The 15,755-nt window shown below is 36.2% G+C and overlaps 1 protein-coding gene across 1 annotated transcript in view; it reads left to right on the forward strand.

The window, feature by feature from the left end:
* Nucleotides 1–15,755, forward strand: part of Ranbp21 (exportin-5-like protein Ranbp21) — a 130,092-nt gene that overhangs the window by 101,891 nt on the left and 12,446 nt on the right. The window contains exons 31-33 of the mRNA XM_076468574.1: nt 497–630; nt 1,731–1,835; nt 2,315–2,527. Of these exons, the coding sequence (XP_076324689.1) occupies nt 497–630; nt 1,731–1,835; nt 2,315–2,527 (452 nt within the window). The remainder of the gene's footprint in view (nt 1–496; nt 631–1,730; nt 1,836–2,314; nt 2,528–15,755) is intronic.

Genomic DNA, 15,755 nt, shown 5'->3' on the forward strand with positions numbered 1-15,755 from the left:
AAGAAAGTTTCATGAACCACACCTATTTTCGAAACAGCAAAATAATTATTACTAAATTCATAATTAATCATTTATTTTAGGAAGGTATGAAATACTAAATAGTCTTAATGCGGTTTTAAATTACCATAGCATTGAAAATTAGTTTATTCAATGAATTACTGTGCATCAATGGCAATGTTAGTTATTTGGATAATAATTTGAATTGTGAGATTGATGAAGGAAATAAACTTAATCTGTTAATTACTGCCAACGAGTGGCACTTTTAATTATAAAAATATTAAACAATACTAAGATGTTGTAACATTTGTTTTATGTTTAAGTAATTCTTTCATTTCTAATCTACCTTGCAAGTCTTCTGTAAATATCAAAATCTTGTATTTCCAGTAATTTTTGTATCCCTCTGAAAAGTGTAACTTGTATGTTTGAAGTTATGTAGATTTCAATTATTTCAGGAACTTCACGCCATATGTTTATTAATTACCAATATTTTGAATAGATATCATTCTTCATGGAAAGAAAGTATCCATTGAGCAAGTGTCTGAGCTTATGGAAGAAGAAGCTGAAACTAGTAAACCTGCTAGTTCAACAGATGGTCTTTCTGAGCTAGGTATTGCAGTAATACGAACTGAAGTAAGTGATGGTCATGAACACTGGAGTCAGTAATATTGATAATGAAAATGAAAACAGCTTTGAATAAACAGGTTTAGAACTTGATTTGAACAAAAAAAAGCACACTCTTGTCCCAGTTGTAAAGTATTTTGCTACTGTGTATTTAGGTCTTGAAAGCAGAAGTTTACTCAAGTAACTTAATATCCTGTAATACTCAACAAAAGTTACTTACATATTATCTCATTTATAAAATTTAATTTTTAAATGCTACTTTCCATTATTATAAACATGCTAGCTATCTAATATGATATTCTTTGGTTTGTATCTGTTTCTGGGTCTTTCTCAATTAGATTACTAAAATCTGTCATCCATAATTGAAATTTCAGTTAGTCTTCATGTTAATAATACTGATGATGAAAGTAACTATTGCATAAACACACTGCAAACACATCCATCTTGTTCATTCTTTACATCCTGGAATCATAAAATGTTGGTGTTAGAAAAACAATGTTTAACTAATTGAAGCAGCATAAATTATCAAAAACTTAACTATTAGTAACATCAATTTTACTCGTTACAAAAGTTAAAATGTTCCTTACTTTTGTTTGCAATAACTATAATTGGTTACAAAATATAAGAATTGTGGTCTGAAGCTGAGAACATTGATACTATTAATATTGTGTAAATCTCTGCTGTCAGTTGCATGCTGGTGCAAAGTCATAATTTGGTTTCAAAATTTAAAACTTGATCTGAAGCTGATAACAGTGATATTAAATTAAGATTGTATAAACTCCTGGTGTCAGTTGCTTGCTGGTGTTTTAATTAATATAGTGATGTTGAGATGAATATTAAGTGTAATAAGCAAGTAACACCATTTACAACTGTTAGAGATACATTAAACTTGATTGGTTTTGTGATAATATTAAAACCTTTTGCAAGCAATACATTGGTAATTAATACAACTAATTTTAACAAGTCTAATTAACTTGGGGTGAGCAGTTGATAAGGGAAAACATTTGATATAAATAGTAGAACTTAGTAAGAACTAAAGTAAGTAATAAAATTTCATGTACATCGTTAATTATTTTATTTACTCGGGTTTTTTTATTATGTTATTTCAGACTGTATGCCCTTCAGTTGTCATGACAATATGCGATGCTCTTCACTGGCTGGATACAACTACATGTCTGAAAAGTGTTCAGTTATGTTCACCAGTACTTAAACAGGTAATTAATATCTTAGAAATTTAGTGTTGAAATGGAAATATGGTTACATCAATTTGGTAGAAAAAAATTTATAGTTTTTTTTATGTAAAAAGAAGCCAAGTTTAATGTTTCCATTAATTAAAATTTAGTATATATTTTATGAACACAAGTTTAAATGAAATTAATAAATACATGCCTATCATGTGTTAAAGATTAGTTTTGTTAAACCATAGTTAGTGTTCAGAGATGAGTAAACACATCAAGAATCAAATTTATATATTTTTATAAAATGTCAGTTTAAATAATACTTCATCGATCACTCTTTTTCTTTGATATAAGGTCATTAAATAAAGGATTTTTCATTTCTACAAAACTATCTAAATAAAAAGATATGAGCTGACATAAATGATAGATTAAAGTATGGTAACCTTTTTTACTTATAAATAGAATAAGAGGATATTTTTAATAAAAACTGCTAATACAACTTTCATGTTCATCAGCTGCTATCAGACTCTGTTATCCAGCAACCAGAAGAAGCTTCCTACATTCTACAGAGTGTACTCAAAGGACTACAGGAGCTTGGTGAACACGAAGCCAATCAAGCACTTTTGCTTGGACTGGGGCTACAGACATATGAGACTCTACGTCCAGTATTTCCTACTTTACAGACCGTCTTGGCTCAAGTGACCGGTTGCACTCAGAAAGACTTGCAGGTAAACCAACAAAAATATGAATTTATCCTTTGTATTATACATACATAGTTGTGTAGAAATTCCTATCCAGTATTTGTAGATAGTAACTCATGTGGAACTGCAATAATCTCATTTGTACATCAGTGTTTAAATATTGAAAGCCTCCAAAATATTATAAAGCAAATACATCTAAAAATTTTAAAGAGAAAAATTTTAGTTAATCTGTTTTTATAATAAGTTTAAGACTTAGGAGTTTTCAAAACAGGCTTTGTTTCTAAGAAATGTGATGCCAAGTGGTCAACTTTGTTGCAGTTACTTGACTCTTGACACATGCTAAAAGTTTATAAAACCTGCATCCTGCTATTTTATGTAAGTAATTTACAGCACAAAATAAACCTTAAAAGGTGTCCATGTTTAATGGGAAGCTTATGTTTTTTGCCTAATTAGTTGAGTACTTTAAAAGTTCAGAAATACAGCTTTTGAATGGACTTTTTATTTTTTAACTTCATAACAATGTTTTGACACTGTTTTGGTCATCATTAGGTAAACTCTCATCTGTGATATGACATATTGCCCAAGCATTTTGTTCCAACTTAGAAAACATTAGGGTGAGGTGGTTTGGTCTGAGTTAGGTTTTGGCTCATGAATAATTAATGCTGTTCTCATGACATAATATTCTACAGTTGCTAATATGAATTTGATGTTGATTCATTATGCTGTGTTCATAAATATGTGATGGAGCACTGTTATATTCTTTGATCCTAGTATTTGTGTTGTCCCATTTCATCTGTACAAGTGTTACATCAGTTGCATTGATATTTGTAGATGCTTCGATCAATGAAGTTATAAGAATAAACTTTCCTTAAATGCTTGGTTTTGTTAATAAAAGTAACTGCTGTTTATTTTGTGTTTTGGTGCTTGTTTATAAGTGTTTGATATTTTTAGTTATACATGTTAAGAAACCTGTTAGTGTGTCTGAATTTATGCATTTTGTTTTCTTTATGGAATTTATATTATTTTTGTTTTTTCTGTTAAAATGGTTAAAACCACTGGTGTTTCTTGATATTTTTATGTTCATGTAGTTTAAACTGTAAATTTTTTGTCGGAGAGAATGTAAAGGGTGAGTGTGGTGCTGTGTTAATGCTTGACTTTCTATTATGTTGAGGAATAATTTGCATAATCCAGATAACAGAAGTCTGCCCATGCTTAATCATCAATTTGTTCAGAAGTTTTACTGTTACAGATACTTCACTACAATGTGGAAAACAAAGCTTTCACCCTTCAAGATGGATTCCTGTATGTGGTGAGAGGATCTCCTAGGGAAGGTTCTGTACTTTCATTTTACCTACTCTGGGACCTGAACATCCACCCATGTGTGGCAACCCATGAAGGGGAGGAGAGGAAACTGGTGGTTAAGGGGTTCAACCCCAACACACCACTTTTGCCTTAAATTCCTGTAGATTGGTGGCCCTGGGGTGGGACACCCTCAGGGTCAGTCAGTTGGTTAACTTGAGCTAGGGTCAACTGAGTACCAGTGTTGGACATTCTCTTTGAGTTTTGTGGATATTGTGTTTGATGCTGGCTTTTGGGTATAGTGCTCACACAAAATCCTGGCATTGCTGCAGTGTCCTTGATTGGCATTGTAGTGTGTTGTAGGGCTCCATGGTGGGTGGGCACTGAAATGTGTTGCATATACTATGGATACCCCCATTCATGAAAAAAATAAATAAAAATGAGAAAATTGAAAGAAAAAATTATTGGAAAACTCATGGACAACTGTTGTACAGTCACCATCACAGTTAACTTTTGTACCTTAATTTCTAATTATGCATTCCTTATCCAAGAAATTCTTCATGCAGATGTCTCCGTTTTTTATTCTAAAAGGGTTAGAGGGGCTTGCTGGCTCCACTAAGTCAGTAAAGAAGTTACACTCTGGTGACATTTTGGTGGAAACATCTTCATCGCAACATACCAAACTTCTCTTCAAATTAAGGGTCATTGGGGATATACCCATCGAGGTTACTCCCCATGCAAATTAGAATTCTTCCAGAGGAATTATAGTTAAGAGGGATTTAAAGAACATTCCTGTGTTAGAGATCCTCACTGGTTTCTCCAGTCAAGGCGTTCCTGCAGTGGGTCGAAAATCCACTCCCAAGGACGGAATTATGATGCCTATTTTGATCTTTACATCACCACATCCTTCTGCCACAGTCATTCAAAAGCATCAAGCATTTTTTTAACACGTGCTTGTTGTGGTGGCAAAGACCACAAATCTTATAAGTATAAACTGGAGCCACACTGTGTTAACTCTTAATCTGTTTCTGGCCCTAAATGGGTGAAGGAGGAAAAGGTGCAACACTTGAAGACAATAAATACTATATTACTTTTAATTTAAGATGCACCTTTTTAACCTTTTTCCAAACTGAAAGTTAGACTTTCAGAAGTCTCAAAAACATCATTTTTCTCAAACAGCATGGTTTTTGGAAAAAAAATCTTGCATTAACAAATATATTAGAGTATATTTCAAAAAGAACTTAGCTTAGAAAGACTAAAAAAACATGTATAAAATGTCAAATTTGCCAATGTCAGCACTTCTAGCAGTATAGTTGGATATCACCATCCTCATTCTTTGTCTGACTTTCCTGTTTCTCAAGTGCTATTTTATTTTGTCTTTTTTATTTTTATTGCATTTTTACCCATGAAAAAGTGTTTTATGTATGTCAAATTTAAAAGAAAAGTTATTTTGTACACTGAACAGATTGGAAATCATGCAGCTGGTAAAAAGTATACAGGGAATGAGGCAAATGTATGTCTTTGGTATTGTATGGAAACTAAGGTGTTTTCTTGCAAAAAAAATACAAAGTCATTTTCTGGCCCAAGAAAAGGAAGACATTCTAAAAGTGATGCTGCCATTTTAAGGTATTTCAGAGAGTTACAAAATAAAGGACTGCCTATAACGAGAAATGTCTTATTGTTAAAAGTAAAATAATGTGCAGGAAACAGTGTTATTTCTTTCAAGGCTAGTCATGGCTAGTGTGAGAAATTTATGAAAAGAGAAAGGCAAAGGACAACAATTAATAAAAAAATTGCAGTCAGATTTTGAAACAAAACTTATTACATACCAATGTTATGTTATTGGTCTACACCAGAGTAATCAAAATTCCCCAATCCAAATTGGTAACACAGATGAAATGAAAGGTTTTTTTCAACATGCTATGCAACTGCACTGCAAATGCCAAAGGAGGAAAACAGGTAACAATCAAAATCACTGGTTATGAAAAATTAAGTGTAAGTGTGATACTGTGTGTAACTGCAGATGGAAATAAATTATCACTGTATGTCATATTAAACAGAAAAACATTGCCAAAAGAAAATTTTTGCAAAGATCTAATAGTTCACGCACAAAAAATGCATGGATTACATCAGAGTTAGTGCAAGAGTGGTTGGGGTGAATGAGAACATCAGCTTAGTGCAATATTGAAGCAATGGAGCTTGTTTGTAATGGATGCATTTCATGGCCATTTCTCCAGAAAAATCGAGAGTAGGATAAGGAACAGATATGGTGATAATTCCTGGTAGAATGACAGGTCATTTACAACCTCTTGACTTGTCCATTAACAAGTGATTCAAAGATCATATCCTTAAGCATTATGATGCTTGGCTGAATACAGATAATTATGCTTTGACACCAAGTAACAAAATAAAAAATGCATCAGCATCAATGACAGTGGAGTGGGTTTCAAAAGCTTGGAAAGAAGTGTCGGAAAATATTATTAGAAAATTGTTTCTAATATATTGTTTATTGAACTGGGAAGATGGAATGCAAGATGACTTTCTTTGGTACAATAGTGAACCAAGCAACAAAGATGCTTCAACTTCAGAATATAACATTGAGTCAGAAGAAACATCAGAGTATTCTGATTAAATGAAGAAAGCAGGAAGAAATATTTTTGCAATGAAAATTTTTAATTTTCTGTATATTTTGTATTTTTTATATTTCATTTTAAATGCATTATTAACATTTTTGATTCATTAATAAACTCTTTTAAAACATATTTAGTCTTTTCTAACTATCACCATTTTTTTCCAGAAAATCCCTTTTAAAAAGGAAGGTGCATCTTAAATTTGAAATTATACAGTAATATCTCCCACCCAGAGGCTCAGAAATTACTGTTCCCCATTTCAGATGTATGCTGCTGCACTCCATTCCACTGCCACAGTGGAAGAGCAAAAAGATCTCTTTGTGCCTTCAGAAGAGTTGTTTGCAACACATCTAAAGTCTTTTGTCTCCATGATTAAAAGAGTTGAGGAATTTATGTCTACTTCTATCTCTGTCCATGCCACTCCTTCCAATGACTGCCCAGTTCCACTTCCTTTGGCTTTGGATACAGGTGTTGTTGTTTTTTTCGGATCTGTCCTCTTTGGCAGCCCCTAGGCGCAAAATGTTTATCCGTTCACTCTCTCAGTTGCTGGAATGTTTGTCCGCAGACAGAGACCTTCCTACTCTACCCACGGCAGGATCCATGGAGATCAATAGACCTTCATCCAATAAAAACAAAAAAAGTGGTTGAAAACAGAGGGTCTTCCTGCCCCATTCTCCTCCACATAAATAAAATTGACAGTTTTGGTCCAGTGAAATTGTCAGGGTTTTCATTCGATTATAGATGACATTAAGGATTTAATTGATTCTTATCATTCCTTGGGTCTCTCATTACAGGGAACATTTATGAAACCTACTAATACAGTCACCCTTCAGTAGTTTTCTTTGTACAGAAATGAGGGATGACACTGCTGGGTGATTAGCGTGCACTTACCTTGTCTTTGCCACTTGATACACTCTTGTTCTCTCTACGTGGCTCCTGAAGAGACCTATAATCAGTCAGGTCTTGATGCCCTCATTGAGCAGTTACTGTCTCCCTTTTAATCCTGGGGTATTTTATTGGATATAACCCCTCTGGGGTGGGGCTGATATTAATGGGAGGGGTTGGGTCGTTCCATAAAGCATATGCTCTTGGATCACAACCTTTCTCTCTTCAGTACTGGTTCTTGTACTTATTTTCATACACCAAGTCAGTCATTTATGGCTAGTGATCTCTCTGTCTGTTCTTCTTCACTTTTTTCATACTTTTCTTGGAGGGTTGACGGTAACCCGCAGGACAGTGATAATTTTCCTATCATTTTGAGAGAGACTAGTCATGGTCAATGCCACCTGACCCATGTTCCTTGATGTAAGTGGGACCAAGCCAACTGGCCCTCTTTCACTGCTCTCTCAGAACCTGATCCTGTCATCATCTGTAAGCATTTAATAGATGAGTGTGGGGCATCAGTAACTGACTGCATTGTCATTGTATTCCTAAAACCTCATCACATTTTCCATAGCATTCTTGTCTATGGTAGAATCCTGCTTGCCACATGCACGGAAGGCTCAAAAATGGGCTTGGGATACTTTTCATAGGTGTCCCATACTTCTAAACTGCATTGCTCATCAGCTGGCTCATGCACATGCTTGGCAGGTCAGATGTCAAAGCCAAAAGGAATCTTGGATTAAATATACCTCTAATATCTTTTCTACCATCAGTTCCAAAGTCATATGAGACAAGATTCTGAAGGTCAGGGAATGGTATATTTGTTCCCCCCTTTCAATCTTGCTCTTTGATAGCCGTGAAGTTTCTGTTGACCAGAGCATCAATAATACTCTTAGCAAAAATTTTTCTTGTGCATACAGCACTTCTGCTTCATCCTCCATCTTCTTAGTCATCAAGACACAGGCAGAGCGATTGTGTCTTTCCTTTCAGGCTGGTCGTCTTTATGAATATAATCGCCCCTTTACACTTGTGGAACTCAAGCTTGCTCTTCATCGGTCTGATAGTACATCAGTCAGTAGTACATATTCATTACAAGATGTTGTGCTATCTCCATCTCCTCTCTTCCTATTCTTCTGGTTGTTTTTAATTAGATCTGGCAGGAAAATGTTTTTCCTGATGCTTGTGACCATGCTATTTTCCTCCCTCTTATTTAGCCTTGGAAGTATCCCAAGATTCCTTCAAACTACCGTCCAGTTGCTTTTACAAGCTGTCTCTGAAAGATCTTGGAGAGGAGGGTTAGTGCTCGTCTTGTTTGGTTTCTCAAATCAAACAACCTCCTCTCGCTTACCCAGTGTGGGTTTCTATGACAGCATTCTGTCACCTGATCCAACTTGAAACGTCAATCAGGTAAGCCTTTCTCAAGTAACATATTGTTTCTGTATTTTTTTAATCCTAAGAAAGCTTATGATGTTACATGTCAGTATGGCATCTTGCGAGACCTCCACTTGTATGAATTTAGTGGCCATTTACCAACTTTTATGAAACATTTTTTAATGGACTGGTGATTCCAAGTTTGTGTGGGTTTGACACTTTCCCATTTTTTCCACAGGAATTTGGAGTCCCTCAGGGCTATGTGTTAAGTGCCATGCTTATTACAAAGATTAATGCCATCAGTAGACAACTCACTCCTACAATTGCAAATGGTTTCTATGTCGACAACTGACACAAAGTGAGATTTATTGAGCAGCAGCTACAGACTGCCCTTAATCATTTATTGAGCTGAACAATAACAAACAGTTTTAACTTCTCTCACTGTAAAACTGTTTGCATGCACTTCTGCCATTAGAGGGGTATTCAACCAGATCCAAAGCTCCATCTCAGAGAAGTTGTGCTTCCCGTGGTCCCTGAGGCAAAATTCTTGGGGCTTATCTTTGATCGTAAGTTGACTTTTATTCCATACATCAAGCAGTTATGTGTTAAGTGTACAAGTGCACTGAACACCCTCTGTGTCCTCACTTCCACCTCTTGGGAAGCAGATCAGTGTTCTATGTTAAGAATCCATCATGCCCTCATTTCAGTAAAACTGGACTTGTATATCTCTGGTCTGGGGTTCTGCCAGGACTTCGGCCTTTAAGATGTTGGACCCTATTCACCATCAGGGGCTTCAGCTTTGCACATGAACTTCCCACACTTCCCCAGTCCAGAGCTTGTGCACAGTCTTGCAAACCTCTGCTGTTTATGACTGTCCTTATTGTATCCTTCAAAACTTCAATCCTTACCACAGTATCCCACCTGGGGTTGTGTTTTCCTTCCTCAGTGGGCCATGCTTTTTCAGAATGAAAAATTTGCCATTGTTCCTTTCGGCTTTTGTATCCTGGTACAATTGGATGAATTGGGTCTCTCCACTGATCAGCCCATTCCACCATGACTTATTAGCATCCCCAAATGTGACCTTTCTTTGAGTTGTCTGAAGAAGGTGGATACTCCCAGTTGGAAGTACAGCCTTCTATCTGCTGAACATCTTTTGAATCATCCTTCAATTCTCATTTTTATGAATGGTTTGAAATCAGGTGATTCTGTGGGCTCTGTCATGGTATGTTGTGTTTCACTGGTTGCACACAGAATCCCCTCTATAATTTCTACATTCACTGCCAAATTGTATACCATTTCTCTTGACCTGGACCACAAAGAAGCTGTACAGTATGCAAACTGTACTATTTATACTGACTCACCTCTCTACTGGCCCTGGAATCACTTTACGTTAGTTCTCACCCTGTTCTCATTGATATTCAGAACAGACTATCTCAGTTATCTTTATCATCTACTTCTTTCCAGATTTTCTGAATACCAGGCCATGTTGGTGTTTGTGGGAATGAGCTCGCTGACATCACAGCTAAGTCTGTCTACTCTTGTGCTATCACAGCCATGCCTGTCCCATACATAGACTAAACAACCAACTAACCAAAATTTCTAAACTCAGGTTGTAATCCAGTTTGTCAGAATATTGTGATATTACCTCCAGAGCTAGGTTTGTAACTTCTCTCAATATTTTTATGAACAAGAAAACTGCATCAAATGCACATTTGATAATTGTTAAGGTTGTTGAGGTTTCTTAGAAATTCTAGAACACTTCTAACTATGTATTTATTGTTATCATGCAGTGGTTTGATTAGAAAATCTAGGAATTGTGTAAGTACATGATTATAGCTGGTCTAAGTTGAAAGGATGGGACAAATATCAGTTGAGTTTATGTGAATGTTTAGAGCAATAAACAAATAAGGAGTAAATAGATTGGTAGCTCTGAAATTGTTGTACTTTTTTTGTTAATTTTAACTTGAAAAGTAGGCTATTTGTAAAGTTCTTTAAATTTTATTAAGTGTTTTTAATTAACTTGTTGTAATCTTCTGAATTCCATAATTATGGTTTTAACACTTTCCAGACAGGTCATGGGTTGAAGGCTGTATAATCAAATTTATTGACTTGCATTCAAGTTTTATTGAACTACTATTTCACAATTTGATATCAAATTGTAGATTATAATTCAAATTTTCATATTATATGCTGTTTAATTACTTAAATTAAATGTTAAACAAACACACCTGTGATTATGTTGAATGCAGCACTGGTTTATATTAGATGTTTGTGATGTCAAAATACAAAGTCTACAGTTTTGTATGAGTTAGGAACTCAAATTAATGATATTGACAAGTTAGAATATAAAATAAATACCTTTTATTTATAGTGACATGAAAACCACTTAAAGTAAAAGTGTATTATAAAGATAGCTGGTGTTAAAAACTTTATTTTTTATTAAAGTACAAAACAACATTTTCACCTTCTTAAGTCATCTTCAGATTGACCTTATATCTTTTGTATTTCTTAAGCAATCACTATATTTAGTGAATCAAATGCATTGGTTCCCACTCATTCTTTCCAGTTTTGGAAATGATCCCTTATATACACCTGCTTCTATATGTGACATGTAAATAATCATTTGGAAGCTCAGAATATCCCATTCATGACCCCTCGGTGTGGATTCCTGTACGTGGTTAGGGGACCTCCGAGGGAAGGTTCTGTTCTGAAGGAGAGGAGAAGATCCTGGTGGTTGAGGAGTCCAATCCTAACACACCATTTTGACCTTGGATTCCTGTAGACGGGCAGTCTTTGAGTGGCCCCCCTTGGGTCAATTGGCTGGTCCACTTGGGCTGGAGTCAACCAAGTACCAGTGTTGGAAGTTCTCAACAGGTGTTGTGGACATTGTGCCTGATGCTGGTGTTTGGGTATAGCGCTCATGAAACCCTGGCATTGCTGCAGTGTCCTTGCTTGACATTGTAGTGGGTCTCCTCGTAGGGCTCCATGGTGAGTGGGGTCAGTGGGCACCAAAATTTTCTTTTTTTCCTATGGATCCTCCTAATTAAAATTTAAATAAAATAGTGAAAAACAGTCAACAGGTAAATGAGCACGTCTTGATGACTCTGATCAGCAATCTTCAATATCTGTACCACCAGTTGTACCTCATTTTCTCATCCTACATTCTCTTTCAGAAGAACCTTTAGGGTCTGGAGGGACTTGCTGGTTCTCCAAAGTCAGTAAAGAAGCTTCAATCTTGAGACATATTGATTGAAACATCCACATCACAACACAGTGAACTCCTCTTGAATTCAAAGGCAATTGGGGATGTACCTATTGAGGTTACCCCTCATGCTACTTTGAATTCATCACGAGGAGTTATTGTTGAGAGGGATTTGAAGAACGTCCCTGAGTCAGATATTCTCGCTGTTTTCTCCACTTGCAAAGATGGAGTTACACTGCCGACAAATATTCTCGTTTTGACATTTACATCACCGCATGCACCTGCCATCATCAAGGCAGGTTATCTAAATTGCAGGGTACAGCCGTACATTCTAAACCCTCTCCGATGTTTCCAGTGTCAGAGGTTCAGCCACTCAAAGACGTCATGTCGTGGTTCCCTGACATGAGCTCGTTGTGGTGGCGAGGATCACGATGCCTATGAGTGTGACATGGACCCACATTGTGTCAACTGCAATGGTTCTCACCCTTCTTACTTTCATTCTTGCCCAAAATGGTTGGAGGAAAAAGAGGTGCAGCATTTGAAAACAATTCAAATCATTACTTACCCTGAGGCTTCTAATTGTTTTTAACCAGATCTGGCAGGAGAATGTTTTACCTAATGCCTGTACAGTGGCCTGGTATCCAGAAAAACTGGATAGAAGTAGATGTCAATGAGAAATGGACCAGTCGATTTTGAATATCAGCGAGAACAGGGTGTGAACCAACGTGAAGCGATTCCAGGGCCAGTAGAGAACTAAGCGAGTCAGTATAAATAGTGCAGTTTGAATCCTGCTTAGCTTCAATATGATCCAGGGCAAGAGAAATGGCATACAGTTCAGCAGTGAACACAGAAGCTGTAGAGGGGTTTCTGTGCGCAACCAAAAAACTGCAACAAACCATGGCAGAGCCCACAGAGTCACCTGATTTGGAACCATCCATATAAATTGGAATAGAAAGATTGTTTGAAAGATGTTCAGTAAATAAAAGACAGTACTTCCAATTGGGAGTATCTGCTTTTCTCAGATGACTTAAAGAAAGGTTGCATATGGGGATTGTAATAAGCCATAGTTGGATGGGCTGACCTGTGGATTCTACAATGTTATCCAAGGACAGACCCAATTCATCCAAAGGCCAAGGAAGGTCAAAAGGAGCAATGGCAGATCGTCTGTTCTGAAAAAGTATGATCCACCAAGGAAGGAAAACGCAACCCCAGGTGGGATGCTTTGGTAAAGAATGAAGTTTTGAAGAATACAGCAAATGCAGTTGCAAACATCGAAGGAGCAAAAAAGGTTCATGAGACTATGTATAAGCTCTAAACTGGGGAAGTGCTGAAAGCCTCAATGCAAAACTGAAGTCTTTGATGATGAATGGGGTACAGTATCTTTAAGGCCAAGGGTCTGGCAGAGCCATAGATGATTGATCCATAGTCGAATTTCGATCGAATAACAGCATGATATATCTTTAACATAGAACATTGATCTGCTCCCCAACTGGTGGTAGAGAGGACACAGAGGATTCTCAGTGTTCTTGTGCATTGACCCGTAGTTGCTTTAAGTGTGATATGAAGGTCAGCTTATGGTCAAAGATAAGCCCCAAGAACTTGGTCTCAGGGATCAATGGCAGTGAAACGGAGTTCAGGATCAGGATGAATACCTCGTTAGAGGCAAAAGTGCATGCAAACGGTTTTAGAGAGAGAGAAATTAAAGCCGTTTGCCGTGGTCCACTTCAGTACACGATCGAGGGCAGTCTGTAGTTGCCGCTCAATATATCTCATGTTCAACAACTAACACGAGATGTGAAAGTCGTCGACATAGAGCCCATTTGCAACAGTGAGAGGGAGTTGTTCAGTGATGATATTAATCTTTATACTGAAAAGTGTGACACTCAAAACACAGCCCTGAGGGACTCCAATTCCTGTAGAAAAGAACGGGAACGTGTCAAACCCGCACGAAATTGCAATCTCCTGTCCAATAAAAATTTTTAATAAATATGGGTAAATGGCCACGAAACCCATATATATGGAGGTCTCGCAAATGTTGTGTCATAAGCCTTCTCAACGTCAAAGAATATTGAAACATGATGTTTTCATTTGAGAAAGGCTTCTCTGATTGATGTTTCAAGTCGAATTAGGTGGTCCATGGTGGAGTGCTGTCGTTGGAACCCACACTGGGTGAGCGAGAGGAGGTTTTTTGATTCGAGGAACCAAACAAGACGAGCATTAACTATCAACTCTAAGGTCTTACAGAGTCAGCTCGTCAAAGCAATTGGACAGTAGTTTGAAGGAATTTTGGGATCAATATTCGCAGGAACAAGCTTGCAGACACGGCAGCTAAATCTATCTGCTCTGCCACTATCACTACTGTGCCTGTTCCATACATGTACTATGGTCTTGTATTTGAGGCTCGGCTCCGTGCCATCTGGCAGTTGACTTGGAGTGAGCAATGCGAAAACAAGCTTTTCCAAATAAAACTCTATATTGGACTCTGGTCGTTTGCTTCCGTAAAGATCGGAAGGAGGAAATAGTTCTGGCTAGACTACGTACTGATCACAGTTTTTTAACTTATTTTCTTTTATCTGGAACTGATGCACCAATGTGTAGTTTGTGTAACACTCAGGTCACTATAAGCCACATTTTACTTTATTGCCATTGTTACTACTCTCGACAACAGCACTAATGTTAAACAAGTTCTGTCCTGAGGTTTGTTCATAACATTAGACAGTGTCATTGGTGATGGTAACACTGTCCACCTTGATAAAGTTATTAGTTTTTTAACAGCCATTAATCTTTTTAATGTCATTTAAGTTATATTTCTTCATTAAACCTTTTTTATTGTGGTTCCCTTTTAAGAGTCACAATCTCTCTAATTTTAATTTGAAATTAGAAAGTGGCCGTAACATTAAATAATTCGACATCAGGACTGGAAAGGCCAACTTTAGGTGACTAACGCTGATTGTTTGAACTACCTGTTAGTCGTCCTGGCGAGCTATGATAATTACCATTATGCTACAGAAAGTCCTCTATAACTTCTCTTTCTGTAGTTTCTCTCTTAACACTGTAGACTAGATGGCAACATTGGTTTTATGCTATTTATGTTTTTTAGTGCTGTTTTGTTTTACCTTCATTTTCTTCTATGAATTTTACAACATTTACTTTTACCTTTTTACCGGACGTTTGTTGCAGATAGCCTAGCTGCTTTGTGCCATAAAACACTAAATCAAACAGCCAACCCATTCATGATTTTCCTGGCCATTTTCAAATATAACAGCATCCTCTTTTTCTTTCAAGACAAACCTTTAAGCTCGTAAGCTGAATCTATAAAATTATTTTGATTTCATATTTTCTTTTTAGATGAAAGCACATCTTAGTTATTGAACTTGATGAATTATAGTACAATTGTATTGGCATTGATGAAGTAATTTATGATTTTTTGGTCATTCCAATGTATATTTGTAAAACTAAAAAATTGTTTCTTAACACAACCTCCATTTGAGAACTTAATGTTTAGTGAGATAAGGCGTGCAGTAATAAATTCAAAAGTCGTAACTAGAAGAGATAATTGTGTGCTTTATTTCTTTATTTACCATTCTATGTTTCAAGAAAAATAAGTTTAAGAACTTGTTTGTAAGTAGTAATATTATTATTTATGTTATTCTGTATTACTGGATACAGTAACACGAGTGCACATGTGCCACATCATTGTATTTTCTTTATCGTTAGCTAGGCATGGCTGAACGGTCAATATAATAAAAATAGTATATCTTTATAAATGTATAAAGTTATAGGTTTAATCTATTTTGTCTAAACATATATGTATTTGTTTCATAATCTGTAATCTTTGTAGAAGGAAAAAGACATAATTTATATTAATTTC

This window comes from Tachypleus tridentatus, chromosome 1 (genome assembly GCF_004210375.1).
Source record: "Tachypleus tridentatus isolate NWPU-2018 chromosome 1, ASM421037v1, whole genome shotgun sequence".
NCBI lineage: Eukaryota > Metazoa > Arthropoda > Merostomata > Xiphosura > Limulidae > Tachypleus > Tachypleus tridentatus.